At 43.6% G+C, this 13879-nt stretch overlaps 1 protein-coding gene across 3 annotated transcripts in view; it reads left to right on the top strand.

Moving 5' to 3' along the window:
• Positions 1–11594: 11594 nt before the first annotated feature.
• The window catches only part of MED13L (mediator complex subunit 13L), a 333757-nt gene continuing 331472 nt past the window's right edge, over positions 11595–13879 (top strand). For all 3 annotated transcript variants that reach the window (XM_031948656.1, XM_031948657.1, XM_031948655.1), the window contains exon 1: positions 11595–11686. In XM_031948656.1, the coding sequence (XP_031804516.1) occupies positions 11615–11686 (72 nt within the window). In that variant the 5' untranslated portion in view covers positions 11595–11614. The remainder of the gene's footprint in view (positions 11687–13879) is intronic.

Here is a 13879-nt window from a genome sequence, read left to right as displayed (position 1 = left end):
GGAGAAACAAAGAGACAAAGAAGAGAGAAGAAAGACACAGAGAGAGAGAGACAGACAGAAACAGAGAGACAGAGATAGAGAAACAGAAAAAAAGGAGAGATAGATGGAGTGTGTGTGTGTGTGTGTGTGTGTGTGTGTAAAGAAGTCAGGCAGGGTGAGTAGGTACACAAATAAGTAAAGTAGAAAGGAGAAATCTAAGCAAAAGGAAAATTTGAAGAAGAATATTTTAAACTGGAAGGGATCAGAAGAGGCTTCCTGATGAGGTGAAAGAAGGCGGGGTGCCATTTGTCTTTGACCTTAAAGGAAATGAAGTATTAAGAGATACAGAAATGAAGAGGTTAGTATATTCCAGGAGGAAAAATTGTCCTATGATAGAGATGAAAAGATGGTGTGTCGAAACAACTTCATTGTTGTTCAGTGTTGTTCAGTGTGTTCATTACATGTTAGTGCTGGGCACTGGTATTGTACAGAGCAAAACTATTGATGTTCTCTGTCTTTGAGAAGTTTCTATTCCATTAGGATAAACAATATTTACATAGATAAAGAAATACTGAATAGATACAAAATAAAGATAACTACATAGTTATTGGGGGGAAAGGGGGAGTCAGTTGATAAGCATTTAGAAAGTCCCTACTGTATTCTAGAAGCTGTGCTAAGGAGTTGAGATAAGAAAAAAGGCCCTCAAGGAGTTCACAATCTAATGGGGGAAATAACATATTTCATATATATACATACACACTGGTATATATACCAGAAGAAATAAAGAACAGAGGAAGGCACTAGAATTGAGGCATTGAACAAGGTTTCCTGTAGAAGATGGGATTTTCCCTGGGGTTTGAAGAAAAACAGAGAAATCAGAAGGGAGATCATTCCAGGCATTGAGGACATCAAAGGAAAGTATCCAGACCAGAGAAATGGAGTCTTATTGGGAGAGCATCAAGGAAACCTGGATCCAAACATAAGAAGACTGGAATGGTTTTAGGCAGGGATTCTCAAACTACGGCCTGCTGAGGACATTTATGCGGCCCACTGGGTTATGGCAAAATCAAACGGGAAGTGATGTTTGACCTAAACTTGCTTTAGCAAGGCACACTTCCAGCACTGGGCTGAGGTGGTGGAGACAGAGTGTGAGGTGATACTGAGGTGAGGTGAGTTCCCAGGCTGTGGTGTGTGGTGTGGGGAAGGGAGAGAGATGCAGAAGACGGAGAACTGACGGCCTGCGTTCTTGTAGCCACCACAACAGACACGGGTGATGTACAGTGCATGCATGTCACGGCCGCTGCAGGGGGAATTCATTGCAGCAGTGAAAGTCAGAAGCGGGAGTGCAAAGAGTGGGAGAGAGAGTGCGGGAAACGGGAGCATCACAGCACAGAGGCAGCTTGGAGGAAGTTGGGCATTGAAGTCTGTATGTCTCTGTGTGGGCAAAGTTATTGCTGGTATATTTTTTTTTGTAATGCTGTATGTATATATTGGTATTTTACTAATAGCAATTCGGAATCCCTAGGAAATAATAATGTCAAGAAAAAGAAAAATTGACTCAGAGTGTAGGATATTCAAAGAACAGTAGACTTATGATTACTTTTTCATGCAGTACAAGGAAAGAGCTGTATGTCTCATATGCCAGAATATAGTGTCTGTGTTCAAAGAATATAATTTGTATGGACACTATGAAATTCAACATAAAGATAAATATGATTGTTTGGTTGGAGAAGTGAGAAAAGATAAAATATTAAAACTGAAAAATACATTGACAACTCAGCAAAATACTTTTGTGAAGCAGAAGCAGCTAAATATTTCATCACTGCGAGCCAGTTTCCAAGTTGCCAAGCTAATAGCAGGCACTGGTAGACCATTCGTGGAGGGAGAATTTGTTAAAGAATACCTTCTTTCTGTTGCCAAAGAGATGTGTCCAGAGAAGGTTGATTTATTTAGTACAGTGAGTTGTTCAGGACCTACAATTACAAGGAAGATTGAAGAAATGGGAGACAATCTGCATCAGCATTTGCAAAACTCCATAAAAAAAAAATCATATTTTTCCTTGGTACTTGATGAAAGCAATGATGTTTGTGATTCTGCACAACTTCTAATTTTTATTTGTGGGATGAATGATTATTTTGAAGTCATAGAAGAGCTTGCTGCACTGCAAAGCATCAAAGAAACAATTACAGGAGAGGATATCTATGAAAAGGTTTGCCAAACTATGAATGGTTTGGAGCGCAACTGGGCTAAACTAGCCAGTATGACAACGGATGGCGTTCCCAGCATTATTGGGTCTAAGAAAGGAGTAATTGCTCGCATTAACCAAGAGATGGACAAACATAACCATTCTCATCCAATAGCCATACACTGCCTCATCTACTAACAAGTGCTGTGTATTAAATCACTGAAGTGGGACTCTGTTATGAAAATTGTGGTATCTTGTGTTAACTCCATTAGAGTTAATGCACTAAATCACAGACAATTTCAGGAATTTCTGTTTGAGCTAAATGTTGAGTATGAAGATGTTCTATATCACACAGAAGTCCATTGGCTGAGTTGAGGGAAAGTTTTGAAATGTTTCTATGACTTACTTCCCATTTATTCCACAGACTACAATTTTTCTGCTTTCAAAAAATAAAGAAGTACCAGAGCTCAATATGCATTGCAGAATGGAAATGGCACCTTGCCTTTCTGATGTAACAGAGCTACTCAACAATTTTAATATGCAACTTCAAGGAAAGGGGAAGCTCATATGTGACATGCAATCACATGTCAATACCAGACCAGAGAATTTAATATTTGATCCTGGAGGTGATAGGGAGCCACTGTAGTTTAATGAGTTGGAACTGTGCTTCCCGATAATTCATTTTGGTGACTGAATGGAGGAGTGATTGGAGTGGGGAGTGTTGTAAAAGGGGAAATAAACAGGCTTCAGCAAGGGATTGAATGTGGGAAGTGATGAAGATGACATCTCAGTGGGAGCCTGAAGGATTGGGAGAATGGTCTTGCCCTTGTCAATGGTAACAGGAGGTTTGGAGTGTGTGTGTGGAAAATTTAGGGGGAAGGTAGATACAGTTTTGGATTTCTTGAGTTTAAAATGTCTACTGCACATACAGTTTGAGTTGTCTCAAACCTCATGAAAATGGAGATCAGCAGAGAGGTTAGGATCAGATAGGCAGATTACTCAGCAACAATAGGGGATGGGAACTAGAATTGCTCTCATTTAGGAGGTGACATCTGATTCAAGCCTTGAAAAAAATTGGGCATGATAATTGGTGGAGGTGAGTGGATTTCCAGGTTGAAAGACAACCGCAAAAATACAGAAATGAAAGGTGGGAAAACTAGATATCAGAAAAGAAAGTTCAAGAACTGGGACAATGTGCAAAAAGGGCAAAAAGACAGGCTCTAGTTAGATTGGGCTTTAAATGCTAAGAGTGTTTGCATTTTATCTTAGAGTCAACTGGGAGCTATTGGAACTTTTTGAGCAGGTGTTCAATATGGCCAGACAACTTTGGAGCAATGCTGATTTGGCAGCTGTACAGAGAGGATAGATTGGAGAAGAAAGAGACTGGAGGAAGAGACACCTATTAGAAGGCTGTGTGGCAATAGTCCAGACATGACATAGATGAGACTGAATGAGAATCGTCACAACTTGAGTGACCAAAGAGTATAAAAAGAAATAGTGTCAAATAAAATAAAGCTTTATTGAAAATTAACTCAGCACCAAGCACTATGTGCTAAGTTCTAGAGATATAGAAATAAAAAAAAAATGGTATCTACTCTCAGGGAGCTCTATTCTAGTGGGGATAGAAAAAGCATACTAGAGATGGGGAAGGGAAGCACTAAGGAGGATACATGTAGCAGGACTGAGTAAGCTGGTGGAGTGTTAGCCATGGTAAGCACTAAGTAGCCAGTGAGCTGACCTTCTCATGCTATGATGGTTATGCAAGTAGTGAGGTTGAAAAGATAAATAAGAACCAGACTGCATTAAAGCTCTGGTTGATGAGTTTGAAGTTTATCGTGGAAGGAATAGGGAGCCACTGAAGACTTTAGTACTAAAGGATACTAACAAAAGAACTTGTCAAAAAAAAAAAAAAATAGGGTTTATCAGCAGCATTCTTTTTTTAATTTTTTTTTGCATTTAAAAAAATAAATATTTTCTTTTCTTTTTATTATAGCTTTTTATTTACAAAACATATGCATGGGTAATTCTTTGACATTGACCCTTCTGTTCTTATTTTTCCTCTCCTTCCCTCCCACTCCCTCCCCTAGATGGTAGGTAGTCCAATACATGTTAAATATGTTAAAGTATATGCTAAATCCAATATATGTATACATATTTATATAGTTAGCTTGCTGCATAAGGAAAATCAGATCTAGAAGAAAAGAAAAAACCCGAGAAGGAAAACAAAAATGCAAGCAAATAACAGATAGAGTGAAAATGCTATGTTGTAGTCCACACTCAGTTTCCATAGTTATCTCTCTGGATGGTAGATGTCTCTCTTCATTATTGCACAAGTGAAACTAGTTTGAATCATCCCACAGAGTTGATCATCTTATAGTGTTGTTATTGCGGTGTATAATGATTTCCTGGTTCTGCTCACTTCACTTAGCATCAGTTCATGTAAGTCTCCCCAGGCCTCTCTGAAATTATCCCACTGGTCATTTCTTACAGAACAATAATATTCCATAACATCCATATACCACAATTTATTCAGCCATTCTCCAATTGATGGGCATCCATTCAATTTCCAGTTTCTAGTCACTACAAAGAGGACTGCCACAAACATTTTTGCACATGTCCCTTTCCATCCTTTAAGATCTCTTTGAGATATAATCCCAGTAGAAATACTGCTGGATCAAAGGGGATGCAGTTATGAAACTGAGCATAGTTCCAAATTGTTCTCCAGAATGGTTGGATTCATTCACAATTTCACCAACAATGTTATCAGTGTCCTAGTTTTCCCACATCCCCTCCAATATTAGTCATTATCTTTTCTTGTCATCTTAGCCAATCTAACAGGTGTATAGTGGTATCTCAGAGCTGTCTTAATTTGACTTTGTCTGATCAATAGTGATTTGGAGCACCTTTTCATCTGACTAGAAATAGTTTCAATTTCATAATTCAAAAATTGTCTGTTCATATCTTTTGACCACTTATCAATTAGAAAATGGCTTGGTTTCTTATAAATTTGAGTCAATTCTCTATATATTTTGGAAATGAGGCCTTTATCAGAACCTTTAAATGTAAAAATGTTTTCCCAGTTTATTCCTTCCCTTCTAATCTCGTCTGCATTAGTTTTGTTTATATAAAAACTTTTTAACAATATAGCCAAAATTTTCTGTTTTGTGATCAGTAATGATCTCTAGTTCTTTGGTCACAAATTCCTTCCTCCTCCACAGATCTGAGACATAACTATTCTATGTTCTTCTAATTTATTTATAATCTCATTCTTTATGTCTAGATCAAGAACCCATTTTGACCTTAACTTGATATACAGTGTTAAGTGTGGGTCAATGCCTAGTTTTTGCCATACTAGTTTCCAATTTTCCCAGCAGTTTTTGTCAAATAGTGAATTCTTATCCCAAAAGCTGGGGTTTTTGGGTTTTACAAAGATTAGATTGCACCTAAATTTTACCTGTAGCAAAGAACTTATTCTTCCCAAGTTTTTTTTTTTTTTTTAAACTGGGGATACTTTTAAGTGATCTGTCACAGAATGGTGGGTTTGCAGAACCTGAATCTCAGAAACATTTGAACTATAGTCCAGAAAAATTCTACTCTGGAACAATAAAAACCTTCTCAGACCTCCTGAGCACTTGGAGAACACCCATTGGGCAGAAGTGTTGGATTCTCTCTCTACAGGATGAAGTCTTTTGCCAAGCCCTTTGGATATTGTCTTTGGCAGAAGCACCATCAGCCAGGACTGGATGCATTGCCTTCTCACCTGCAGAAACCTCTGCCCAAGTTCCTGATTTAGGACATGAGTGAAAAGGCACTTGTGTTCATTATACATACACACATACACACACACATGCATACATACATATATGTAAATAAAAAGAACAACAAAACAAAAAGCTAATATTCGAAGATCTGGCTTAGGCAGTGCACAAAAGACAAAAAAGGGGAGGAAAAAAAGGAAGAGGTGTGTTGGCAGGCCTATGTGGGAAGTTGGCATACCACCTTTCTGCTCAGTGTCCAGCTCCAGGCAATATGAGAAGCCTTTCTTTTATGAGCACTAAATTCACACTTACACACCACTGGAGAGGAAAAGTTATAGAATCCGCTCTGTGAACCCTCTTGTTGTCTCTTAAAAGTGGTTTTGTTAAACTATAAAGCCAGAGCTGGTTACAGCAAATCCAGACAGGTTACTTGTTTCTTGGAGTTGAAAGTAAGCAACTGTTCTCAGGGTCATAGCCTCTGAGAAGAGAAATTCATTTTAAGTGACACTTTTTGCCTCTCTGTGGTCCGAATCATGATCACATTTAGATAATACTTTATGAGTAGAGGAATGGGGGCAAGCAGAAGTCCTCTTTTCTTTTCAGCAAGAACTGATGATATCAAGAGGGAAAAAAAAATTACAACCTATTTCATTTAGGAAGCAGGATAGAACAGTGAGTGGGCCTTTGAGGTTAGGAGATCTCAGTTCATATCCTACAACTTCTCAGTCCCCTAGGCAATCCACTGAGACTTGGGAGTTATAGAGCAGGTTGGTTCTACATTGATAGATGAAGAAGATTCTCTGTCAATTCCTATGAATTTTGGTTATTCCTATATATATTTTTTTGAGTAAGCCTGCCCAAGTTACTCATTTCACACTATGGCATAAGTATCCAAAATAAGCAGTTCATTATTATGTGTGAACAATGGCCAAATAAAATATCATCAGACCCCCACAGAATCAAATAGAGCTTTTAAACACACACACACACCCACACACACACCCCTAAATCGCTTGTAGTATTACTTTAATGCATTTTCTTGTTGTTTAGATCCAGTCTTAATCTAACAAAAAGCACCCATGAGTTTCAAGTGACTCTATAATAGGCTTGCAGATAGGCACCTGCTCCAGGCCAGCAATAAGGTCTATTGGTTTTTATTGTATTATCTGTTTTGTCTTGAGAGAGGGGAAGGAGCAATCAGGAAATCTCTGATACTTAAGGAAGATGCTGTTACCCAGTGAGCAAGCAACTGAATAAATAGAGCAGAACAGCCTCTTTTCTTAACTAGCAGAAGGCCATTCCCTCTGTGGGTGCTCAAAACATATTAATTGAATTAGCAAGAAGAAGGAGTCAAGCAGTTCAAGTCAGAATGAATCATAGAATTTAAGAGTTCAGAGCAACTCCAGAAGCCATCTAGTTCAAGCCCCTTCATTGCTGTTCTACAGAGCTCTTACCTGAACACCTGAATTTGTTTGTTTGTTTTTTTTTTTTTAAGTCTAAGCTTAAATGGTACCTTCTGTTGGAGTCATTTCCTGTTCCCTGTAGCTGCTTGTGTCTTTCTCATACAAAATTACCTCAAACTGGCTTTGTATATCAAAGGCCCAAATAGGTGAATTAGAATGTAAGTTCTTTGAGGGCAGGGACTGTTTTGTGCTTGGCATATAGTAGGAGCTTAATAAATGCTTCTCCTTAGGATCAGAGAATTTTGTAGCTGCTAAAGGTAGTCTTCCCCTATAGTTTTAGAGGGTAAAAGCTTTAAAGGTAGTGAAAGACTTTTCCAAGGTTACACAGTGTCTCTCATGCACACAGAGCTAGGACTAGAATGAAGGCCTCTTGATTATATCATGTTGTCCTTCAAACATCCAGGGATCGATGTTAGAGAATAATCCTAGGACCACAAATTAAGAATTGGGAGGACGAGACGCAAACTCTTCTTTATAAAGAAGAAGCTGATTTCAAGAGAGGTGAATTGTCTAATTTGTTACATAAAAGGCCTGGAACTGAGGTTTTTGACCTCCTATTTCCACTTCACCAGGCTGTCTTATTTATTTTATAGTTCATCTCACTTGATCTTAACTATCTTTACATATATTTGGAAAAATAAAATACTATTGAAAATTAAAAAAAAAATGAGTTTAAGGAGGATTTTGCCCATTATTGCGATGGGAAAACTGAAAGGCTTCAGATTCACAAAATTAGAAAGTGTCAAAGACAGGAGTGGATCTGAACGTGTTTTCTATCTTTAAGTCCACCTTTTCTGAAATTGCCCATGACACCCTAATACTTTAATATCTTTTTGGTATTCCATTAGTATCTCTGGCATTAGGATAAAGACAGCATCTCCAAGGATGCTTTGGTCCCTACACCTTTGTCGTCCTCTCTCTTTAAAACCAGTTGTTCCCAGAACAAGAAGTAGAAAGTGGAACTCTTGTGTCTTGTCCAAGCAGGAGTGATTTGCATTAGCCAAAGTTTTACAGTAAACTTGAGAACTCTCATTAAGTTCTTCTTACAAATATAGAAACTGAGTCATAGAGTAGAAGGAAGACCTGGTTTCCAGCTCTTTCTTTTATTGTTTCCTCTAGGACACAACTTCTAAATCTGTGGGTTGTGACTCCATATGGGGTCTTGTAATTGAATGTGGGGGTCACAAAACTATGATTTATTAGGGACCTTGAGTGGAAAAAGTTTAAGAAACCCTGATGATGTGGTTTTTCTCCTTGGTTCCTCCCAGGGGCTCTTTCTGACAAGTACAAAAACTATAGTTTTTTTTTATTAGTAAACTCCATCTAATTCAAAGTCATAGTATCCAAGAATGGGGGAGGAGGTGTCATTAGAAATCATCTGGTCCAAATCCCTTATACAAATGGGGAAACAAATCCAGAAAGGGTGGACGTCTTAAGCACTACCCAACATTAATTACTGGAAAAAGTGAATATAGATATGTTGACAAGAGTCATTAATACCCACTAAAAAGAAGTAGGCCACTGATTTTTTTTAAGAGTTGGGAAATCTTAATTTATATTTCATATATCCCCAAATCATAAACGTCAGAATTGAAAGAGACCTTAGACTTCACTTAATTGAACCACCAATGATAGTGGGATTTGAAGTTAAAAGGCACTTTCTAGATCAACTAGTGAGTTGATGTGGAATCCACTCTCATGTTCACTTTCACTTGTAGCCACTGAGGGCCAAATAAAGGAAGTAATTTGCTGAAGTGAAGAGTGTGAGATCAAATAAATCATAGATGCAGTGGCCACAGCACTAGATTTGAAGTTAGGAAGTTTTAAATCATACCTTAGATATTTTGTGACCCTAAGAAAATCATTTCTCATGTGTGTGCCTCAGTTTCCTTATCTATGAAAAACGAGGGGGTTAGACTAGATGATTTCTTCCAGTTCTAAGTGTCGGATCCTACTCCATCCATCATCAATCAATCAATGAGTATTAACCACTTATAATCTAAGTACTGAGAGTCAAAGCAAGGATTCCTTTGCTTGAGGAAGGAAAGGAATCCTTGCTCTCAATGAATTTATCTTTTAAAATGAGAAGATAGAGGTTGATTTGGAAGGGACCCCAGATCATCTATTCTAGAGAGGAAACAGGAACTTGATTTAGTGCTGGGCAACTGAGGCACTCCGTGAGGGAAGTTCCTCTACCTAGAGTTGAAGGGGACTTCGGAGACCTTTTTAGTGCAATGACTGCAACTTACATTCGAGGAAACTGAGGCACACAGAAGGGGAAGTTTCTCCATCTAGAACTTGAAAAGGACCTGGGCGACCTTCTAGGATAATGATTGCAATTTACACATAAATAAACAGAGGTCCAGAAGTCACTCATCCCCGGCAGGATTTCCCTGGCACAAGTGGGATTCGCACCCACCTCGGGCCGCCGAGCCCGTGCCTGTCCCGCAGCAGTTCTTTGGGGCTTCTCTCTTCCCGCGACCTCGAAACTTAGCTCAGACGCGCGGGTGTCGGGTCTCAAGTCTCGCTGGACCGGCTATCAATAATTCCTTAGGCAAAGAGGAGTCGGGGGCAGCGGGCTGGCCTCGGCCGGGCCCGGGGAGCGAAAAGGACGGGATGCCGGCGCTACGGTGCCCCACCACCACGTAGACCGGAGATGTTGCGAGCGAAGCCCGGCCAGCGCCAGCGCCAGCTCCAGCTCCAGCTCCAGCTCTACTTCCATTTGATCCTCCACCTCCACCTCCACTTCCACATCTTCATCTCTACCTTCACCTTCACCTCCATCTCCACCTCCATCTCCACTTCCCTCTGCACTTCCAGCTCCAGCTCCAGCTCCAGCTCCAGCTCCAGCTCCAGCTCCAGCTCCAGCTCTAGCTCCAGCTCCAACTCGGCCGCCAGCTCTCCTCCCCCACCCCTCGCTGTCTGCCCCCTCCCGCCTGCGCCCCCCCTCCCCTCGAGCCGCCCACGTGACACCGCACCGCCCAATGGCGAGATGAGACTCGCGGTCGGCGGCCGCCATTGCTGTCAGAGGCGAGAGAGCTAGCTAGCCCGGGGAGGAGGGAGGAGGAGGCGGCGGCGGAGCCCGAGCCTGATTGGGGAGGAGGGAGGGAGGGGGGTGGGGGGAGGAAGAGGAAGGAGGGGACGGTGCCGCCACCGCCGCTGCTGCCGCTGCTGCTGATCCTGGTGTTCCTGCTGCTACTGCTGCTGCCGCTGCGGCTTCACGGCGGCACCCCTGGCTAGTCCGCGGCGGCGAAGAACGAGGAAGGCGAGGCGGCGGCGACCGAGGCAGAGGCCCGCGAGCACGGCCCGATCGGCGGCGGCGGCGGCGAGGCGACTCGCCTCCTCACACACTCCAGCCTGAGTCTCAGTCTCAGCCTCAGCCTCAGCCTCAGCCTCGCGCGCGCCCCTGCTCGCCCTCGCGCGCGCTCGCGGCCCCCTCGGCGCGCGCCCCCGCCACCCTCCTCGTCCCTCCCCTCCCCTCCGCTCCGCTCCGCTCGCGCTGGGATTCCGTGACTGGAAATAAACAAGGCGGCGGCGGCGGCGGCGGCGGCGGCGGGGGCTGGGGCTGGGGCTGGGGTTGGGGCTGGGGCTGGGGATCCGCCTCGGGGGCGGCCGAGCGCAGCCGGCCCAGCGCAGCGCAGCCAGCCCCGGGAGGGGGCCGGGCCGGGCCGGGCAGGCGGGCGGACGGGCGGACAGCGCCCCCCTGCAGCCGCAGCAGCAGCCGCCGCGGCTCCGGCTCCGGCCACGGACACCAGCTCCTGCGCCTCCGCCGCCTCCGTCCTTGGCCGGCCCGGCCCGGCCGACGAGGCCCGGGCGTCCTGCGCACGAGCCTCGGCCCGCACTCCCGCGCTCCCGCGGGCAGTGAGCGTGGGGGTGTCCCGCGGGCCATCGGATCGCCCTCCCCGCTGACCCCCGAGAGGCCGTGCCCACCGCATCCAGCCCGGGAGCCCGGAGCCGCCGCTCTTGTCGTTGTCGTAGCTGTCGCTGCCGCCGCGCCGCCCCGCCCCGGGAGCCCCCAGCGCCCCGCGGCCGCTCGCGGCGGGCCATCGGCGGGGGCTGGGAGCGAGACGGGAGCCCCCTGCAGCCGTCGGCGCCGCCGCCGCCGCCTCGTCGTCGCTCTCGCCTTCATCCTCGGAGCCATTCGCCGCAGCGCCACCCCCGCCGCCCGGCCGGCAGCTACGGACTCGGTCAGACATGCCCCGCTCTGGCGGCCGGGCTCGGGGAGGATCATGAATGCGGCAGGGAACTGGGTGGCGAACGGGGCGAGCCTCGAGGACTGCCACTCCAATCTCTTCTCGCTGGTGAGTACCCCCGGGGTCCCCGCAACTTTGTGGGCTCGCCGTCCCCGGGGCGCCCCTGCGCTCCCCGGCAAGGCGGGTGTTCCCCCCCCCCCCTCCCCCGGCTCCCCGCGCCGCTCTGCTCTCGGGCTCTCCCGCTCCCGCTTTAATCGTCTCCTCCTTGGATCGCTTCCAGTGTTTATTTTGCTCTTTAAAATCATTTGTCGCGAGCGTGTCTTCCTGAAGCCGCTCCATTGATTTGCATGTGAAAGTATCCGAGCCGAGGTCAGACTCTTCGGGAGTACCTTTCGTCTCCTCACTCCCCCTTTAATTTTTTTCTTCTAAATTTAAAGCCGTCACTCGTGTCTAGGACCTAGGACCGGCAGGTTTTTTTTTTTTTCGTTTCCTTTTCAACTCCGCATGTGTTGAGTGTGTGTGTCTGAATTTCATCGTGTGTGTGTGTGTGTGAATTTCATCCCGAATTGCTTCGCAATTTTCCGGGAAAACACTTCATTTAAATATGATTGTGTCGGGGAGGCTTAGCCCTGGCGGCGACTCTGGCGATGGTAAACACAAACAGCTGGCTCCGGGGCGCTTCCTACTCCGAGCACAGCTCGCTCTCCATTTGCCCCGACCAGTCCTAAAGCCTAGAAAACCTCCTCCCCCTCCCCCTCCCTTCCCCCAGCCCCAGCTGAAACCCTCCGAGCTACCCTCCCGGGCACTTGGATGACATCGCTTTCATCCTCCTCCTCCTCCTTCTCCTCCTCCTCCTCCTCCTCCTCCTCCTCCTCTCTCCTGGTAATCGACAACTTTTACTTCGAATTCAAATTGCAACGGCTTATTCTAGGAATAGGGATGGAGTCAATTGTTCTTGAACCAGAGCCCCCAAACTATAACATTAAATTAAGCCAAATAAAAACGTACACCGCGGCAGCAAGTATTTCCTGGCACTTAATGACATTTGGTGGTAAATGTCATCTTTGCTTTATTGAGCTGTATCCCAAAGTCCTGAGAGCGATCACATTATTGAAGCTTGCATTTATGCTAATAATTGCAGTGCATGGTTTTTCAATGTGTGCTTTGTGCATGGATTATTATATGTATGGCTATGTGCTTGTGGTGCTAGCATAAATTTGTTTAAATATTGAGAAAAGCTTTGTAAACAGAGCTGAGAAGGCAGTATTCAATTGTGGAATTAGCTGAACAGTTTATTTCACTGATGTTTTTAGAAAGCTTACTTTTAAGTTGTGCAGTTTCTGGGCTGTGAACGTTGGAAAGCACACATTTTTGGAAATCCCTTTTGTGTGACCTGTGTGCGGCTGATACAAACATCATCTCCTTTTAATCCTTGTTTACTCTGGATAAATAATTTAGTGCTTAGAATGTAATTAGTTACATTTAATTATGGGTAGCATAGATTTTTTTTCTTCGAGTCTCTAAAGTGAGAAATGTACACTCTGACCAGCCTTTTCAAATGAAGATGCATTTTGTTTTTAAATGAGTTTGTAAATTTATTTTCAAATCAACACAAATAACTTCTCTTTTTAAAGTGTCTTTTGAAATCTTGTAGCAGAGGGTCTAGAAGTATTAGCATTATAAGTTCATATATTTTTTTTAATGTTGGGTTCTTACTCTAATACTTAAATTCAAATAAATTGTTATAAAGATGGATTGTTTATTCTTGCTCTTAGAATTACATGTTAATATAGCTTTCCTAAGTAATATTTAAATTGCCCAGAAAGTGAAGGTGTTGATTGACAGGAATATTCACCTCCTTTTCTCCTCAGTATATTAATTGGCATCTGTCAGGTAGAGACCTTCATAGATTAGTAAATTTATTGATTAAATGGGAATTAGAATGTTTTGGTTTAGTTAACTGATGACCACAGTGACACATTTACAGGTAATTAAAACAGTCCAGTAGACCAGTGTCAGTGGATAGTGATCACACAAACTGCCATGTGTCATGCTGACTGGTTACAGCTTTTGTTTGTGATGAATTTACAAGGTTACATTGTATTTTTCTGATGTGGACCGTGTTGATGGTGACCAGTTTTAAAATGGGTATAATCGCTAGGATACAGCTAGTTGCCTGTATTTTACTTTTAAAAGCCTGGTGGAAGAATAATTATATTCAAATGCTTGAGAGATATTTTATTTAAAAAAAAAAAAAAAAAACCTCTACAATCTTGCAGACTTGAGTGCTTTGCTGTAATG

Source organism: Sarcophilus harrisii, chromosome 1 (assembly GCF_902635505.1).
Source record: "Sarcophilus harrisii chromosome 1, mSarHar1.11, whole genome shotgun sequence".
Classification (NCBI taxonomy): domain Eukaryota; kingdom Metazoa; phylum Chordata; class Mammalia; order Dasyuromorphia; family Dasyuridae; genus Sarcophilus; species Sarcophilus harrisii.
This window is presented reverse-complemented; position numbering and strand designations above follow the sequence as displayed.